We start from the raw sequence: 17,649 nt of genomic DNA, 5'->3' as shown, positions 1-17,649 counted from the left end.
ACGGGAGAAGTGAAGAGCAGCAGCTCCATGACACTGGGCAGACACAGCGCCAAGGCTCTGGGCAGGAGCATGGTGGAACTGGACAGGAGTAGCCCCAAGGGGCTGCATGTTGCCGGCTCCATGGGGCCAGGAAGGAGAAGCTCCATGGGGCTGCGCAGAAGGAGCCACAGGGAGCCTGAAAGAGTGAGCCCACTGGAATGGAGGGGGAGCAGCTCCATGCGGCCAGGCAGGAGCAGCTCCACAGGCCTGGACAGGAGCACCCCCACTGCTCGGGACAGGAGCCCCCCTGCGGAGCCCAGTCCCTGGCGGCAATGGGTGCCCACAGGCAGGGCGCACGGCCAAGCTTCCCCATGGCTGTGCCCGGTAGCGCAGTGCCTTCGGGAGGGCTGTACCCGGCTCTGGTGCTCCCTGAAGGCCTGGTGGAGATGCCACTTCGAGCCCCATTACACCCGCATCCGCAAGCCCTCGTGGTGGCAGAGCTGGTACTCCAGCAGCAGCGACAGCAGCGACTAATGAGGGTCCGAGCAGTGCGGGGCCCGGAAGCCCCGGGGCCGCCACCCCATCTGAAATACTAAAAATTAAATGTTTCCGCTACTCCTGGTGCTGTGGTTCATTCACCAGTCCTGCAGCTGCGGGTGCGAGATGCATGCTGCAAGGGAGCCCCCCCACAGGGGCAAAATCCCCGGAATGCAGACCCCCCAGAAGCCAGCAGGAGCCCCAAAGCCCCAGCAGGGAGCAGAGAAGCCTGGGGCAGAGGGGACGCGGTGTGTATCCGAGTCAGCCACTTCGCTCCCACGTTCTCCTCCATGGGGGGTCCTGCTGCCTCCATGACACTGGGCAGACACAGCGCCAAGGCTCTGGGCAGGAGCACAGTGGAACTGGACAGGAGTAGCCCCAAGGGGCTGCATGTTGCCGGCTCCATGGGGCCGGGAAGGAGAAGCTCCATGGGGCTGCGCAGAAGGAGCCGCAGGTATCCAGACAGTAGGAGTCCTGTGCACATTGGGGAACACTGGACTTCGTGAGGCTGCCCAAGCCCTGGCACATCTTGCTCAGGAGGTGACGGAGACCTCAGCTCTGGACATGAGGCGAGCAGGCTTCAGGTCACTCTGGCAACTACTTAGTAAGGTCCCCTGGGGAAAATATTTTGAAGGTGCTGGGGTCCATCAGCACTAGTTGCTTTTTAATGACCACCTCCTAAAAGCACAGGAGCAGGCAATCCCTAAGTGTATGGAGTCAAGCAGGCAAGGCAGAAGGCTGCTTGGCTAAGCAAGGATCTTCTAGAAATAGGAGAACAAAGAAACTATATGTCCAGTTGAAGCAATGTCAGGCAACATGGGAGGACTCTAGGGATGCTGTTCTCCACTGCAGGGAGGAAATACGTGCGGCCAAAGCTCTGTTAGAGTTGAAGGTGGCCAGTACTCTGAGGGACGATAAGAAGGGCTTTTTGAAATACATTAATGGCAAAAGGCAGGCCAGAAATAACATTGGCCCATTTCTTGATGAGAACGGTCACCTCACAAGCAGGGCCATAGACAAGGGAAACATTTAATGCTTTCTTCGCCTCGGTCTTCAACACAATGGTGGGCTCAGGGAGCCCCAGAGCCCTGGGCTAGAGAACCATGACTGTGGGAATGATAAACTAACGAACCCTGAACTTGTGCAGGACTTGCTCCTCCAGCTGGATCCCTGTAAATTGATGGAGTCTGATGGGATTCATCCAAGGGTACTTAAAGAACTGGCTGATGTCATAGCAAGACCTCTCTCAATGACTTTTCAGTGCTCTTGGGAATCTGGAGAGGTCCCAGTTGACGGGAAGCTGGCAAATGTTGTCCCAGTCTTCAAGAAGGGCAACTGGGATGAGCCTGGTAACTACAGGGCCGTCAGTCTCACTGCTGTGCTTGGCAAAATGATGGAGGTTATTCTGGGAGTTATTGAAAAGCACTAAGAGACAAAAGTCATTGGTCCCAGCCAGCACGGGTTCACGATGGGAAAGTCCTGTTTAACAAACTTGATTTCCTTTTATGACAAGGTCACCCACTCAGCTGGCCAAGGGAAGCCAGTCAATGTGACCTTTTTGGATTTCAGTAAAGCTTTCGATACTGTCTCTCACAGTCTCCTCCTGGACAAAATGTCCAGCACGCAGCTGGATAAGCACGTAACGCAGCAGGTGAGCAGTTGGCTGATGGGTCGGGCTCAAAGGGTCACAGTAAATGGGGGTTACATCGGGCTGGCAGCCGGTCACTAGTGGGGTTCCACAAGGATCCATCTTGGGGCCAGCACTCATTAATCTGTTTGTAAATGACTTGGACACGGGACTGGAAGGAATATTAATTAACTTTCCAATGGCACAAAATTGGGAGGAGCTGTTGACGCTCTCAAGGGCAGGGAGGCCCTGCAGAGGGATCTGGGCAGGCTGGAGAGCTGGGCAACCACCAGCCGTATGGAGTTTAACAAGGGCAAGTGCTGGATTTTGCCCCTGGGGCGCGGCAGCCCTGGGGATACAGACAGACGGGGGCACGAGGGGCTGGGGAGCAGCTCTGCAGAGGGACCTGGGGGGCTCTGGCCGACGGCAGGTGGAACAGCATGCCCTGGCAGCCCAGAGGGCCAGCCGTGCCCTGGGGGGCACCGAGCCCTGCATCGCAGCCGGGCGAGGGGGGGATTGTCCCGCTCTGCCCCGCGCTGGGGCGGCCTCACCCCGAGTGCTGTGGGCAGCGTTGGGTGCCACAGGACATGGAGGGTATAAAGCTACTGGAGAGTGTCCCGAGGAGGCCACGGAGCTGGGGAAGGGTTTAGAGGGGAAACCGTACGAGGAGCGGCTGGAGTCCCTGGGTTTGTTCAGCTGGAGCAGAGGAGGCCGAGGGCAGCCTCATGGCGCTCTGCAGCCCCCTCCCGAGGGCAGGAGGAGGGGCAGGGCTAGTCTCTGCTCTCTGGTGACCAACGCCAGGCCCCGAGGGAACGGCAGGGAGATGTGCCAGGGGAGGGTGAGGCTGGGCATTAGGAGAAGGTCCTTCCCCCAGAGGGTGGTGGAGACCTGACACAGGCTCCCCAGGGAGGCAGTCACGGTGCCAAGGCTGAGGTGAGGCAGCTCTGCCTCAGCGTGTGTGGGGACAAGAGTGAAGGTGGCAGTTTAAAACCCAGTGTACTGAGACGAAGGGTTCCGGAGCGGAGGGTCGCGCCGGAGGATCCTTCCGAAAGCGGCAAAACCGCAGCAAAAAGCGCGAAGGCAAAACCAAAAGCGCAGGAGAGCGAGGGTAGCGCAGCCTCCCCTCAGAGCGGGAAGGCGGGAACGCCTGAGGTGAGGCAGCTCTGCCTCAGCGTGGGCGGGGACAGGAGCGAAGGCGGGAAAACGCCCCCGCACGGCCCGCAGAGAGCGCGAGCGAGTAGGCCGCGGCGCGGCGGTTCGAGCGGGCGGGGCGCAGGCCCCTTCCCGGCTCTAAGGGCTCTGGCGAGTCACTCAGGTAGTGGTCATCGCCCGCCCAGGAGAGGCCCCCGGCCATGGTCTCCACTCGCCTGAGAACCGCTGCCAGAAGGAATGTGGCGACTCAGATGGAGCCCCCGCACAAACACACAGCTGTCAGGGTCTGGCTGAAGGCAGTGCCTGAGCCTGGCATTCGCATCAGAGGGCAGCAGAGACAGCAGCTGCTTGCAGTGTGACCAGGGGGGTGATCTGGTCAGCCTGGTGGCAGAGCTGAAGGAAGAAGCGGAAAGGTTAAGGAGCATCAGGGAGCGTGAGAGGGAGATAGATTGGTGGAGCCGCACTGTACCATCCCTGGGGCTAAGGCTCCACAAGAAGCTCCACAGGAAGCAGAGAATCTCCTGCCACCCTGCCACCAAGCATCAGGAGGGAAAAATCAGGAATGGAAAGAGGTCCCTGCTCAGGGCGGCAGGCGAATCCCCTCCTGGCCTCCCTCACCTTCCCAGCTGCCCCTGCACAACAGATATGGGGCTCTGGAACTTGAGGGCCAGGCAAATGAGGATGTAGGTGAAGGTCCGTCCTGGGGGTTCCTAGGGAGAGTCAGTCAGCCCCGTGCATTATGGCTGCCCATGTTAAGAAGAAAAGGAGGGTAATTGTTGTAGATGATTCCCTTCTGAGGGGGACAGAGGGCCCAACATGCTGACCAGACCCATCCCACAGGGAAGTCTGCTGCCTCCCTGGGACCAGGATTAGAGATGTTACTAGGAAGCTCCCTGGTCTGGTTCGGCCCTCTGATTATTACCCAGTACTGGTTATGCAGGTGGGCAGTGATGAGGTTGCGGAGAGAAGCTGAAGAGAACTCAAAAGGGACTTCAGGGCGCTGGGGCAACTAGTTGAAGGATTGGGGGCGCAGGTACTGTTTTCCTCAATCCCATCAGTGGCAGGGAAGAATAATACTGACAGGAACAGGAAAACTAATCTGATTAACGCGTGGCTCAGAGGCTGGTGCCATCGGTAGAATTTTGGTTTTTCTGATCATGGCGAGGTTTACATGGCACCGAGCCTGCTGGCGGCAGATGGAGTTCAGCTGTCTCAAAGGGGGAGAACAATTCTTGCTCATGAGTTGGTGGGGCTCATCAAGAGGGCTTTAAACTAGGTTCAAAGGGGGAAGGGGATACAACCAGGCCTACCAGAGAGGAGCCTAGAGGTGGCATGCCAGGGTTGGGGGTGAAACCGATAGCCCAGCTCAAGTGCATCTACACCAATGCATGCAGCATGGGCAACAAACAGGAGGAGCTGGAAGCCATTGTGCAGCGGGATAGTGATGACTTAGTTGCCATCACAGAGACATGGTGGCATGACTCTTACGACCGCAGTGCTGCAATGGATGGCTATTAGCTCTTCAGAAGGGATAGGCAAGAAAGGAGAGGTGGTTGGGTGGCTCTGTATGTTAGGGAGTGCTTCAGTTGCATAGAGCTTAGCGATTGTGATGATAAGGTCGAGTGCTTCTGGGTAAGGATGAGTGGGAAGGGCCAGAAGGCAGCCATGGTGCTGGGAGTCTGTTATAGACCACCCAACCAGGATGAAGAGGTAGATGAAGTGTTCTACAAGCAGCTGGCAGAAATATCACAATCGGTTGCCCTTGTTCTAGTGGGGGACTTCAAGTTACCAGGTGTCTTGAAATACAACACAGCAGAGAAGAAACAGTCCAGGAGGTTCCTGGAGTATGTGCAAGAGACCTTCCTGACACAGGGTGGTCAGTGAGCCTACCAGTGGAGGTGCCTTGCTTGCCCTGCTGTCTGCACACAGAGATGGATTGGTGGGAGAATGCGGTGGTTGGAGGCCGTCTTGGGCTTAGTGACCATGATCTGATTGAGTCCTGAATCCTTGGTGAAGTAAGAAGGGGCGTCAGCAGAACCACTACCATGGGCTTCCTGAGGGCAGGCTTTGGCCTATTGAGGGCATTGGTTGGGAGAGTCCCTTGGGAGGCGGTACTGAAGGGCAAAGGGGCCCAGGAAGGCTGGGCATTCTTCAAGAAGAAAGTCTTGCAGGTGCCGGAGCAGGTGTCCCCAAGTGCTGCAAGACGAACCGACAGGGAAGCTGACCGCCCTGGCTGAACAGAGAGCTTTTGCTGGCATTCAGGGAAAAAAGGAGAGTCTACCGCTTTTGGAAGAAGGGTCAGGCAACTCCAGAAGAGTACAGAGGCCTCGTAAGGTCTTGCAGAGAGAAAATGAGAAAGGCAAAAGCCCAGTAGAGCTCCACCTGACCACTGCTGTAAGGGGTAACAAAAAATGTTTTTACAAATCTATTAACAACAAAAAGAGAACCAAAGAGAATCTCCATCCTTTATTGGATGCAGAGGATGAGGAAAAGTCTGAGGTACTAAATACATTCTTTGATTCAGTCTTTAAATGCCAGACCAGTATCCCCAAGGTATTCAGCGCCCGGAGCTGGAAGGCAGGGACGAGGAGCAGAACAAACCCCCCATAATCCAGGAGGAAGCAGTTTACAACCTGCTGCTCCACCTGGACACTCACAAGTCGATGAGGCCAGATGGGACCCACCCAGGAGTACTGAGGGAGCTGGCAGAGGAGCTCGCCAAGCCTCTCCATCATTTATCAGCAGCTCTGGTTAACAGGGGAGGTCCCAGATGCCTGGAGGCTTGCGGATGTGACACCCATCTACAAGAAGGGCCAGAAGGAGGATCTGGGGAACTACAGACCTGTCAGCCTGACCTCAGTACCGGGGAAGGTCATGGAGCAGCTCATCTTGAGTGAGCTCACTATGGAGGTGCAGGACAGCCAGGGGATCAGGCCCAGCCACCATGGCTTCATGAAAGGCAGGTCCTGCCTAACCAGCCTGATCTCCTATGACCAGGTGACCTGGCTGGTGGGTGAGGGAAAGGCTGTGGATGTTGTTTACCTGGGCTTTAGCAAAGCCTCTGACACTGTCTCCCACAGCATCCTCCCAGAGAAGCTGGTGGCTCATGGCTTGGATGGGTGTACTCTTCGCTGGGTAAAAACTGGCTGGTGGCTGAGCCGAGAGAGTGGTGGTGAATGGAGTCACATCCAGTTGGCCGCCTGTCACGAGTGGTGTTCCCCAGGGCTCAGTGTTGGGGTCAGTCCTGTTCAATATCTTCTCTGATGATCTGGATGAGGGCATTGAGGACACCCTCAGTAAGTCTGCAGCTGACACCAAGCTGGGCAGGAGTGTCAATCTGCTGGAGGGCAGGAAGGCTCTGCAGAGGGACCTGCACAGGCTGGATCGATGGGCCGAGGCCAGTTGTGTGAGGTTTAACAAGGGCCAGTGCCGGGTCCTGCCCTTGGGTCACACCAACCCCAGGCAGCGCCCCAGGCCTGGGGCAGAGGGGCTGGGAAGTGCCTGGCGGAGAAGGCCCTGGGGGTGCTGGCTGACAGCTGGCTGGGCATGAGCCAGCAGTGCCCGGGTGGCCAAGGAGGCCACCAGCCCCCGGGCTTGTGTCAGCACTGGTGTGGCCAGCAGGAGCCGGGCAGGGATGGGGCCCCTGTGGTCGGCCCTGGGGAGGCCCCACCTCGAGTGCTGGGCTCAGGTTTGGGCCCCTCGGGACAAGAAGGGCCTGGAGGGGCTGGAGCGTGTCCAGAGAAGGGCAGCGGGGCTGGGGCAGGGTCTGCAGCATGACCCTAATACATACAGATGACTGAGAGGGCCACACCCTCAGCTGCGGGATTAATGTATGAACCAGACCACGAGAAATATAGCAAATCTAATTTTTAACATTTCAGGTGGGGTGGGTGCCCAGAGTGCTGCCCTCCAGCCAAGAGCAGCAGTGGCCAGAGCTTTGAAGTTGCAGAAGATCCCCTGGATGCTGAGCCCAGATGGTGCCCGAAGCCAGCGCGGGTCCCTCCCTGCTCGGCCCAGCCCCCGGCTGCGTGACCCCGGGCAGCAGCCCAGCCCCTGTCAGCCGCTCGACCCCGCCGCGGGATGGGGGCAGAATCATGAGGGCAAATGCGAGCAATAAAGGAACGTCTTGGCTTGAGACAAAGAGAGTTTCATTAGTGATGGGAACTAAAGCACCAAAGCCCATGAGGAGCCCGAGCGGCCGGCGCCAGCAGCGGAGCCAGGCGATGCCCAGGCAGGGCCTGACCAACGGCTGCGTTGGAAAAGCCCCCCCATCTGAGCGGGCAGAGCGATGCCAGTTGGGCTGCAGCGTCCCCTGGGCCAGGCGCGGTCAGCTGTGCCCCCCATCCCTGGCCAGGCCAGCCCACCTGAGGGGGCCCCGGGGGAGGCAGCAGGACCCCCCATGGTGGAGAACCTGGGGTTGTTGTGGCCGCTCTGTGGTTTATCTTCCACTTCCCCACTGCCTCAGGCTTCTCTGCTCCCTGCTGGGGCTTTGAGGGTCCACATCCCTTAGGATTTTGCTTGTTTCAGGGCTCCTTTGCAGCACCGGCTCCGATCTCCCCCAGACTTTGTTACCTCTGTCTCTCCCTGTGTCTTTAAGCACTGGGCAGGGACAGGTCGTCGGCCCAGAGCTGCTCCTGCCAGGGCGGACAGGGACTGGGCTGTCCCCAGCCGTGCTACCTGCACCCTGCCCTGCCTCCTGCCTCTAACTCCCTCCAAAGCCTGGGGGCTGCAGGCAGGGGCTCACCCACCAGGAATGCCCCTGCCAGTGCCACCGACGCCTCTGTGTCACCTGTGCCACAACCTGCCCCGTCCTCAGGAGGGTGACAGGGGGGTCAGTCATGCAGCATGTCCTGGGTCAGCAGGGCAGGATCAGCATCGGCTCCTGCAGGATGAGACAGAGCCCTCGGCAGGATGGTGCCTGCACCCATGTTAAAGCAAAGGCAATTTATCTCTTGGGGGTTTCCTGACCGCTGCAAGGCTGGAGGGGGCAGTGACTGCTCTGGGCGCTCGGGAAAGGGGACAGTAAAAATAACCACGAGGAGAGAACTGGGGGCTGGATCTGTGCCCGAGCAATCCTGGCCAGGGCTGCTATAAAAAGCAAGAGCGAGTGGCCCCTTCTCGCTTCCCCAGCCGGTGGCAGGCGGGCCCCGAGGGTCTGGGTGCTGCAGGAGCGGGGAGCAGCACCTCGACCGCACACCCACCGCGGGGGGCGGGTAACGCTTCTCACTGGGACTCCTGGAGGGGTTTGCTCCAGTGGGTGACGCCGCAGACCTGCAGGCTGCCGGGACCGTGCTGCCAGGCTCCGGGGACGGACGCCTTTTGGCAGGGTTTAACGCAAGTAACGGGATCGGGGTCTCGGCCGTGCCGGGTTGGGGTCTCAGCTGGTGCCGGGACGTGTGCCAAGCGGGTGCCCCTGGCCAGGGAGGCAATTACTGAGTGCTTTCTCCCAGCCTGCCCTGCTTCTCTTGGCAGCCCCCTCCCAGCCCCTGCTGCCCTCCCTGAGCTGACCCTGCTCTTGCTCCCCCACTTCCCTGGCTACTTGCAGGGGAGCCGGCTGCTTCCCTGCCCACGGCACCGCAGCACCCGGGGGCTCCCGTGGGCGGCTCTGGCCACCATGGAGCATCTGGCGCTGGGCTTGGTGCTGCTGGCCGGGACCCTGGCCGTCAGTGGATCCCACCGCCGGCGAGACCTCGACCCTGTCAAGGAGCTGGCGCTGGACATGGCCCCCACCTCCTTCGACGACCAGTACCGGGGCTGCAGCCGCATGATGGAGGAGGAGCTGGAGGAGCTCAACCGCACCGAGTTCGCCAACAACAGCGTCTATGCCAATGCTTGGACCCAGGCTGCTGCCGAATGGAGGAGCCGGCAGTACCGTGTCCCCCAGCCGCTGGTGCTGCGGCCAAAGCAGGCGGTCGCCCTCCTGGCGTACACCCAGCAGGGGCCCCTGCACCGGGCGTTCAACGCAGCCGTGCGTGAGGCTGGGCGCTCCCGCAGGGAATACCTCAGTGCCTTCGGCTTCAAGGCGCTGCATTTCCTCCTGAGCGAGGCCCTGCGTGTCCTGCGGGATGCCCGGCCCCGCCAATGCCACCACGTCTACCGAGGTGTCCAGGGAATCCGCTTCACTGCCCAGCGCCATCAGTCCATGCGCTTCGGCCACTTCACCTCCGCCTCCCTCCGGAACGAGAGCACGCTCCCCTTTGGCCGGGACACCTTCTTCTCGGTTGAGACCTGCTACGGCATCCCCATCAGGGACTTCTCCTTCTTCCCCGAGGAGGAGGAGGTCCTCATCCCACCCTTCGAGCGCTTCGAGGTCACCGACGTCGCCCATGATGGGGACAGAGCCCTCATCCACCTCCGCTCCCAGGACGTGCTCAGCACCTACAACTGCGAGTTGGTGAAAGGTGGGGTCCCTGCGGGACGGGGTCCCTCCCCACTGGTGGGGTGCAGGGGCTGGGGCCGGGGTGACCCCATCCCACCAGCTCTGCCGGGAAAGGGGGGTCTTGATCGCGGGGAGGGCAACGGGGGGAGCCTGCCTTTGGGCGTGCGTCCCTGGGGGTCTCTCAGCCGCTCTGCCCTGGGGTTTGCAATGGGGACCCTTGGCAGCATGGCACGGCGTGGCACAGCACAGCACGGCATGGCATGGCGCAGCACAGCTTGGCACACCGTGGCACGGCACGGTTGGGTCAGATGAGGAGCAGACAGAGTTGGTTTCTTTGGCAGAGAATCATTAAATCATTAGGATTGGAAAAGGCCTCTAAGATCATCAAGTCCAACCACCAACCCAACACCACCAAAGACGAGATTCAAGAGCTGGCCCTGTGCCTTCAGCACAGGTGATCTGCCTGGGAGGACCACCCCAGTCAGGGCCCCCCTGAGCCCCCCGGCTGTCCCTAACTCTCCCCCTCTCCAGCACCCCCAGGCTGGAGCATCCCTGGGGACCACCCGCACCTCTGGGGGCTCCTCCTGGCAGCCACGGCCCTGGCGGCCGCCGGGGCCCCCTGAGCTGCGACGCCACCGCTGCCACTGCACGCCGGCGAGGAGAAGGGGTCGGGAATGGGAGCCAGCAGCTTGATGGAGATGGCGGGATAGGACGGGGCAGCAGGAGGGGCTGGGGCCATGGGCACGGCCCCGCTGCAGGGCCCCGCGTGGCGGCCGCCTGTGCCCAGCTCGCCCTGCCACGGTGCCACCGGCCCCGGGCTGTGCCGGCAGCCCCGGGACACCAGTGGAGTCTGGATGAGCCGCAGCCGGGGCTTTTGGAGGCAGCTGAGCGTGGCAGTCAGAAGGAGTTGGGAGGGGACAAGAGCTGGGACAGCTGACCCCAACTGACCTAAGGGATCTGGCAGACCATATCACATTGTGTTCAGCAATAAAATTGGGGGGCAGTTGGTGGGGTGGGGGGTGGACGGTGCTGGGGACTGGTGGGCATGGAGTGGTTGGGAGGTTGGTGGTGAGCAGTTGTTTTCTTTCGCATCACTTTTATTTCTTAGCAATTATTTTCTTCTCAGTTTTATTCCCTTCCAAAATTTTTTAAATTGTCCTTTTATTATTAAACTGTTTTTATCTCAACCCAAGATATTCTTTCTCACTGTTACCCTACCCTGTGGTAGTGGGCGGCTGTGTAGTGCTCACTTGCAGGCCAGGATTAAACCACAACAAAACGCTTCACCAGCTTCACACGGGGGTGCCATGGCCACCCCATTTTAGACACCGCATCCCCTCTGCCCCAGGCTTCTCTGCTCCCTGCTGGGGCTTTGGGGCTCCTGCTGGCTTCTGGGGGGTCTGCATTCCGGGGATTTTGCCCCTGTGGGGGGGCTCCCTTGCAGCATGCATCTCGCACCCGCAGCTGCAGGACTGGTGAATGAACCACAGCACCAGGAGTAGCGGAAACATTTAATTTTTAATATTTCAGATGGGGTGGCGGCCCCGGGGCTTCCGGGCCCCGCACTGCTCGGACCCTCATTAGTCGCTGCTGTCGCTGCTGCTGGAGTACCAGCTCTGCCACCACGAGGGCTTGCGGATGCGGGTGTAATGGGGCTCGAAGTGGCATCTCCACCAGGCCTTCAGGGAGCACCAGAGCCGGGTACAGCCCTCCCGAAGGCACTGCGCTACCGGGCACAGCCATGGGGAAGCTTGGCCGTGCGCCCTGCCTGTGGGCACCCATTGCCGCCAGGGACTGGGCTCCGCAGGGGGGCTCCTGTCCCGAGCAGTGGGGGTGCTCCTGTCCAGGCCTGTGGAGCTGCTCCTGCCTGGCCGCATGGAGCTGCTCCCCCTCCATTCCAGTGGGCTCACTCTTTCTGGCTCCCTGTGGCTCCTTCTGCGCAGCCCCATGGAGCTTCTCCTTCCTGGCCCCATGGAGCTGGCAACATGCAGCCCCTTGGGGCTACTCCTGTCCAGTTCCACCATGCTCCTGCCCAGCCTTGTGGGGCTGCTTTTGCCCAACACCATAGAGCAGATCCTCTTCACTTCTCTCACGGTCCTGGTCCCCAGGTCCATGGGGCTGCTCCTATCTTCTTCCATGACCTTGTCCATGTCCCCATCTACAGAGTCGTTCGTGTCCACGTCTGCACTTGGCAGCTCCTCCCCAGCGCACTGGGGCCACGCTCTGGCCTCCAGCAGCTCTGGCTGGTCTTGCACTTCCATACTGGCGGGGGGGTGGGAGGTTTCCTCAGGAGGGGTCCCGCGGGAGGTGCCTCTGCTGTCATCCGCCGTCCATCGCGGCTGAGTCAGGAGCGCCCGCAGCAGCTCACAGCGCTGCTCGGTCTTTGCCGTGGTGTCCCGGAAGGCTCGGATAAGTTCTAGGATGAGCTCTTCGCTGACCAGGGCCGTGACTGGGCTGCTGCTGGAAGTTGGCACCTTGTCCTTGCAGTCCTTGGGAGCCTGCTCTTGCTCGGTCACCGCTGGCACCTCCACTGGAGGCTCCTGGCGAGGGGCTGGCCCCGGCTCCCTCACCGGCCCCTTGACAGCCTTCGGAGACGGGGATCTTGAGCGGGTGGGCGCTGCCAGCTCCGCCATCGCACCGGGCCAGGGCTCCGGGAAGGAGTAGAGGGAGCCCATGGAAATGGAGCTGCTCCGTGACTGGGAGGCCAGGGAGTCCATGGAGGCCAGCGGGGCACACGGGGACAGGCGATCCCTGCTCCAGGCGTCCGCTCTCGCCCTGCAGAGGAGGAGAGGGAAGAGACCCTGCTGCAGCCCGGCCCCTCCCGCAGGACCCACGGGCATCACCCCCTCCTCGGCCGGCGAGCAGGGCTCCCCAGCACGGGCAGGGGCAGGGCATGGGGTGGGGGTGTGGGTCAGGGTCTGAGGGTCTCCCCCAGCACTCACCACATCTCCAGGGTCAATGTGGGATTCTCCACTCGTCCATGCACCACCGATGCACCTGCTAAAGGAGGAGACGGAGTGAGCGACAGCAGCCCCCGGCACAGCCGTGGGTCAGGGCTGCCGTGGGGTGTCGGCCGTTTGCAGGGCGCTCGGTGCTGGGGCCGCTCACCGCTCTCTTCCTGCGGCCGCGCTCTTGCCGCGCTCCTCCGGCGCATCGAATTCTTCCAGGATCTCTGCAGGATACGCAGAAGCTGGGTGAGATGGGAGCAGCTCCCGGCCCCACGCTGCAGCCCCCCATGCCTCTCCGTGCCACATGAGGTCACAACAGGCCGCCCCACCCCACCCCACTCCACCCCGCCCCACGGCACAGCACAGCACAGCGCAGCGGTCACCTACCCATTGCCGCTTGGCCCACAGCAATGCCGCGACCGTGCTGAGCTGCAGCACCAGCATCAGGATCGGGAGCAGCTCAGCCGGGATGGGGCCGTTGGAGCGCCCCATGGCACCGGCTCCGGTGCAGTTGTGACTCTGCGAGTCACCAGCAGAAGCCTGCGATGCAGATCCGCAGTGTGACATCCTGGGGCCCCAGGGACAGAACGCCAACACTGCCGGTGTGGCAGAGGCTGAGGCTGCAGTCTGCCGAGACGATGCCAGACTGCGGTGCCCACCGCCTGCTGCCTGCTCCGGCGGGGCCCCGACCCCCTCCTTTTATAGTCCGGCAGGTGGACAGAGCCCCCTTTGTGACAGCGTGGGCAGGCAGAGACCCCTTTGTGACAGCATGGGCTGGCAGAGCATCATCTGCCACACCTGCTGCCCCCCGCACCCTTCCTCGGCTGGTGTGGGCAGATGTGAGGGGCTCAGGAGGGGCCGGGACGTCCCCCTGCAGATCAGGGGTGACAGCTGGTGGAAGCCCACACTCTGCAGGACGAGGGACCCTGGGGGGCCTTCCCGGGGGGGACAAGGAGGAAGAGGAGGAGGAGAAGGCCCGCCACCGCTGGCCCTCCAGCCAAGAGCAGCAGCAGCCAGAGCTTTGAAGTTGCAGAAGATCCCCTGGATGCTGAGCCCAGATGGTGCCCGAAGCCAGCGCGGGTCCCTCCCTGCTCGGCCCAGCCCCCGGCTGCGTGACCCCAGTGTTGTGTTAATAGTAAGAGTCTGAGGAGTGGCTGGGGGGAGACCCTACCGTTGAGTCACGAGGCTCACACAGGACCCCTTTGCTTTCTAAACTCCTCCAAGAGGAGTTAGGCGTGGCTAAGCCCAGTCTTAGTCTTAGACTTGGTCAATGGTTTTTTCCTAAGGGTTGAAGAAGTAACCACTCATCAGAGTCTTTGTTGTTAGTCACTAATTTTTGTTAGTCTCCCCTGGGCCATGGCCAGCCCACCTGTGGGGCCCACAGGGTAGGCAGCAGGACCCCCCATGGAGGAGAACATGGGGGCACAATGGCTGTCTCAGATAGATGCTACATTCCCTCTGCCCCAGGCTTCTCTGCTCCCTGCTGGGTCTTTGGCTCCTGCTGGCTTTTGGGGGTCCACAACCCTTGGGATTTTGCCCCCTGTGGGGCTCCTTTACAGGATGTATCTTGCACCCCTAGCCGTGGGATTGGTGAATGAACCACAGCACCAGGAATAAAGAAAACATTTAATTTTTAACATTTCAGATGGGGTGGCTGCCCATGGGGTTCTGGGCCCCGCACTGCTCGGACCTGCAGTAGTGACAGCACCCATTGCTGTTGGGGGACCAGCGCTGCCATCACGGTGGCCTGCAGAAGCGGATGCAGTGTTTCTGCTGACCCCTCTTCATAGAATCATAGAATCGTTAAGGTTGGAAAAGATCCTTAAGATCATCAAGTCCAACTGCTAACCTATCACTGCCAAGTCCACCGCTGAACCATATCCTCCAGCAGCACGTCTGCCCTTCTTTTAAATATCCCCAGGGACGGTGACTCCCCCACCTCCCTGGGCAGCCTGTGCCAGGGCCTGACCCCTCTGGCAGGGAAGGCATTTTCCCTCACATCCAACCTAAACCTCCCCTGACGCAGCTTGGGGCCGTTCCCTCTCGCCCTGTCACTGGTGACTTGGGAGCAGAGACCAACCCCCCTCTCACTCCAGCCCCTCTCAGGCAGCTGCAGAGAGCGAGAAGGGCTCCCCTCAGCCCCCTCTTCTCCAGGCTAAACCCCCCCAGCCCCCTCAGCCGCCCCCCAGCACACTTGTGCTCCAGACCCTGCCCCAGCCCCGCTGCCCTTCTCTGGACATGCTCCAGCCCCTCCAGGCCCTTCTTGTCCCGAGGGGCCCAAACCTGAGCCCAGCATTCGAGGTGGGGCCTCCCCAGGGCCGAGCACAGGGGCCCCATCCCTGCCCGGCTCCTGCTGGCCACACCAGTGCTGACACAAGCCCGGGGGCTGGTGGCCTCCTTGGCCACCCGGGCACTGCTGGCTCATGCCCAGCCGGCTGTCAGCCAGCACCCCCAGGGCCTTCTCCGCCGGGCACTTCCCAGCCCCTCTGCCCCAGGCCTGGGGCGCTGCCTGGGGTTGGTGCGACCCAAGGGCAGGACCCGGCACTGGGCCTCGTTAAACCTCACACAACTGGCCTCGGCCCATCGATCCAGCCTGTGCAGGTCCCTCTGCAGAGCCTTCCTGCCCTCCAGCAGATCGACACTCCTGCCCAGCTTGGTGTCAGCTGCAGACTTACTGAGGGTGTCCTCAATGCCCTCATCCAGATCATCAGAGAAGATATTGAACAGGACTGACCCCAACACTGAGCTCTGGGGAACACCACTCATGTAGGCCGCCAACTGGATTTAGCTCATTCACCACCACTCTCCGGGCTCGGCCAGCCAGCCAGTGTTTAACCCAGCACAGAGTGCACTTGTCCAAGCCGTGAGTGGCCAACTTCTCCAGGAGAATGCTGTGGGAGACAGTGTCAAAGGCCTTACTAAAGTCAAAGTAGACAACGTCCACAGCCTTCCCCCCCATCCGCTAAGCGGGTCACCTTACCATAGAAGGAGACAAGGACAAGAGAGTCCTGCCCGGCTCCCAACCTCCCAGAATTATCTGAGGTCGGTTGGAAAGCAAGGGGGTTGAACCGTTGCCAAACTGTTCAACCCAACAGTGGATCGTGACACTGCCTTCTTGGCCTTCCCCCTCATCCTTACCCAGAAGCACTTGACCTTATTCCTGTGGCAGACACCACCGAGAATGAGGGACCATGGGCCCTGGTGACTCTCAGAAGCAGGATTCCACATCAGCCTGCACCCTCCACCATCACAATCAGAAACAGATAGGAAGCCTTAAGGACGGAGAACACCCATGAGCAAGGTCTGCAAAGTCCCCTGCAAGGGGAAACTGTACCAGCAACATAGAGTGGACATCATAAAAAGAAACAACACATGCTCGTGGTGGGTGATTCTCAGTTGAAGGGTACTGAGGCACCCACCTGCCGACCCAACAGGGAGTCACAAGAGGTGTGCTGCCTCCCAGGAGCCAAGGTTCTAGATTTGGCCGAGAGGGTGCCACAACTCCTCAAGAGAATGGACTACTGTCCACTGCTACTATTTCATGTAGGCATGAATGACACCAAGAGCCATTACGTGGTTAAAATCAAGGAATACTTTCGGGCCCTGGGGGAGCAAGTGAAAAACATTGGCGCCCAAGTGATCTTCTCTTCCATTTTGCCAGTTCGAGGGAAGGGAGCAGCCAGAAACAGGCGCATAATGTATATCAACTCCTGGCTACGTGGCTGGTGCCACCGTGGGGGGTTTGGCTTTTATGACAATGGGGTGTTCTTCAATGACGACAACATGCTAGGGAGGGATGGAACCCACCTTCCCAACAGGGGTAAGGGAATCTCCAGCAGTAGGCTGGCTAACTTGGTGAGGTAGCCTTTAAACTGAAGGACTTGGGGGGCAGGATCCGTTGCAGAAATGCTCATAGCAGCATGTCCAATGGGGGGGTAAGTCAGGCCAACCAGTGCAGAGACAAATGTCCCTTCACTGTCTCCCAAGATGCGAGACAGAAGAGTAATCACCTCAAGTGTATCTACACGAATGCACACAGTCTAGGAAACAAACAGGAGTGTAGGGGAATAGACAGGGATCGGTGACCGGAAGATTACGGGATGTGACGGAAAGATAGACTCCTCCCCATAGGAGTGGCAGGAGCAGGAACCGCAAGAGCTATATAAGCGTGTGACGCAGCCAAATAGACGGACGTTTTGCATCTGTCATATTGATGTCTGTGCATCACTGTCCCCAGGGTGGGTAGAGCCCTGTGTCCTGGAGGTATGCGGCCCAAGATAAGTTCTCCCGTAGAAGCGTACAGCTACAAGTGGTGACCCCGACGTGATTAGCGGGGAGGCTTGGCAGGTTTGCCGGGGGGAAAAGAGAGCTTGGGGCAGGCAGGGGCGGGACGGGGAGCCGCAGGTCGGCGGGCGCGCCATGGATTCAGTCGTAAAGGTACTGAAGGGATTGGGGAAGGAATATGGTACTTCGATATCGAAGACGCCTACCTCAAAGGCCATCCGATGGATGATTACGCAGGGGCTCATACGGAGTCCCGCAGACATATTTAATAAAGATAATTGGGTGAGGATTAAAGAGGAGTTAGCCGAAAGGGCTATGATGGGAAAAACCCAGTACATACAGCTCTGGGGAAAGATACACCGATTACTATTGAAAGCTCGGGATGATGAGGAGACGTGGCGGCAGGCGCGGCGGTGCCTGCACGGTGCTACAGGCGACAGTAGCCCGGAAAGAGACCCAGGAGGGGCAGTGGGGACGCAGACAGGGGCAAGCATCGCGGGGGGTGGGGAAGAAGGGGAGAGTTCGGACGGAGTAGCCTGGCCAGCGACTCAGTCTGAGGCTCCCAAGGAGGTGGATCGGGAAGCGGCGGTGCTCCCTGTTGGGCCAGCGGGGCCTTTAGAGTGTCCCCCCCCCGCATACCCCTGGGACGATTTGGCACGGGCGCGGGAGCCCGCGCGCGCGGAGAGTGACGTGGCAGCGGACGCAGCGGGAGTGACGGAGCGGAAGGAGGAAGATGAGCAGCG

General features: G+C 60.3%; 1 protein-coding gene across 2 annotated transcripts; it reads left to right on the top strand.

The window, feature by feature from the left end:
* The first annotated feature begins 8,909 nt into the window (after nt 1-8,909).
* LOC135311512 (erythroblast NAD(P)(+)--arginine ADP-ribosyltransferase-like) lies at nt 8,910-10,297 on the top strand. Of its 2 annotated transcripts, XM_064440842.1 has the most exons (3): nt 8,910-9,701; nt 10,092-10,128; nt 10,215-10,297. In XM_064440842.1, exons 1-3 carry the CDS (start codon nt 8,910-8,912, stop codon nt 10,295-10,297), a joined length of 912 nt encoding a protein of 303 aa, XP_064296912.1. The 2 variants fall into 2 exon arrangements, with proteins under 2 accessions (XP_064296912.1, XP_064296920.1); XM_064440850.1 differs by lacking the exon at nt 10,092-10,128 and having other exon boundaries at nt 8,910-9,696.
* Nucleotides 10,298-17,649: the final 7,352 nt, after the last annotated feature.

The sequence above is a fragment of the Phalacrocorax carbo genome, chromosome 1 (genome assembly GCF_963921805.1).
Source record: "Phalacrocorax carbo chromosome 1, bPhaCar2.1, whole genome shotgun sequence".
Taxonomy (NCBI): domain Eukaryota; kingdom Metazoa; phylum Chordata; class Aves; order Suliformes; family Phalacrocoracidae; genus Phalacrocorax; species Phalacrocorax carbo.
This window is presented reverse-complemented; position numbering and strand designations above follow the sequence as displayed.

Excerpts from the sequence above, each read along its gene's own strand:
- LOC135311512 (XM_064440842.1), top strand. The coding sequence starts at position 8,910 with ATGGAGCATCTGGCGCTGGGCTTGGTGCTGCTGGCCGGGACCCTGGCC. Across the intron at positions 9,702-10,091 it reads GCGAGTTGGTGAAAGGTGGG|ACGAGATTCAAGAGCTGGCC; the intron begins GTCCCTGCGGGA and ends ACACCACCAAAG. Across the intron at positions 10,129-10,214 it reads GCCCTGTGCCTTCAGCACAG|GCTGGAGCATCCCTGGGGAC; the intron begins GTGATCTGCCTG and ends CAGCACCCCCAG.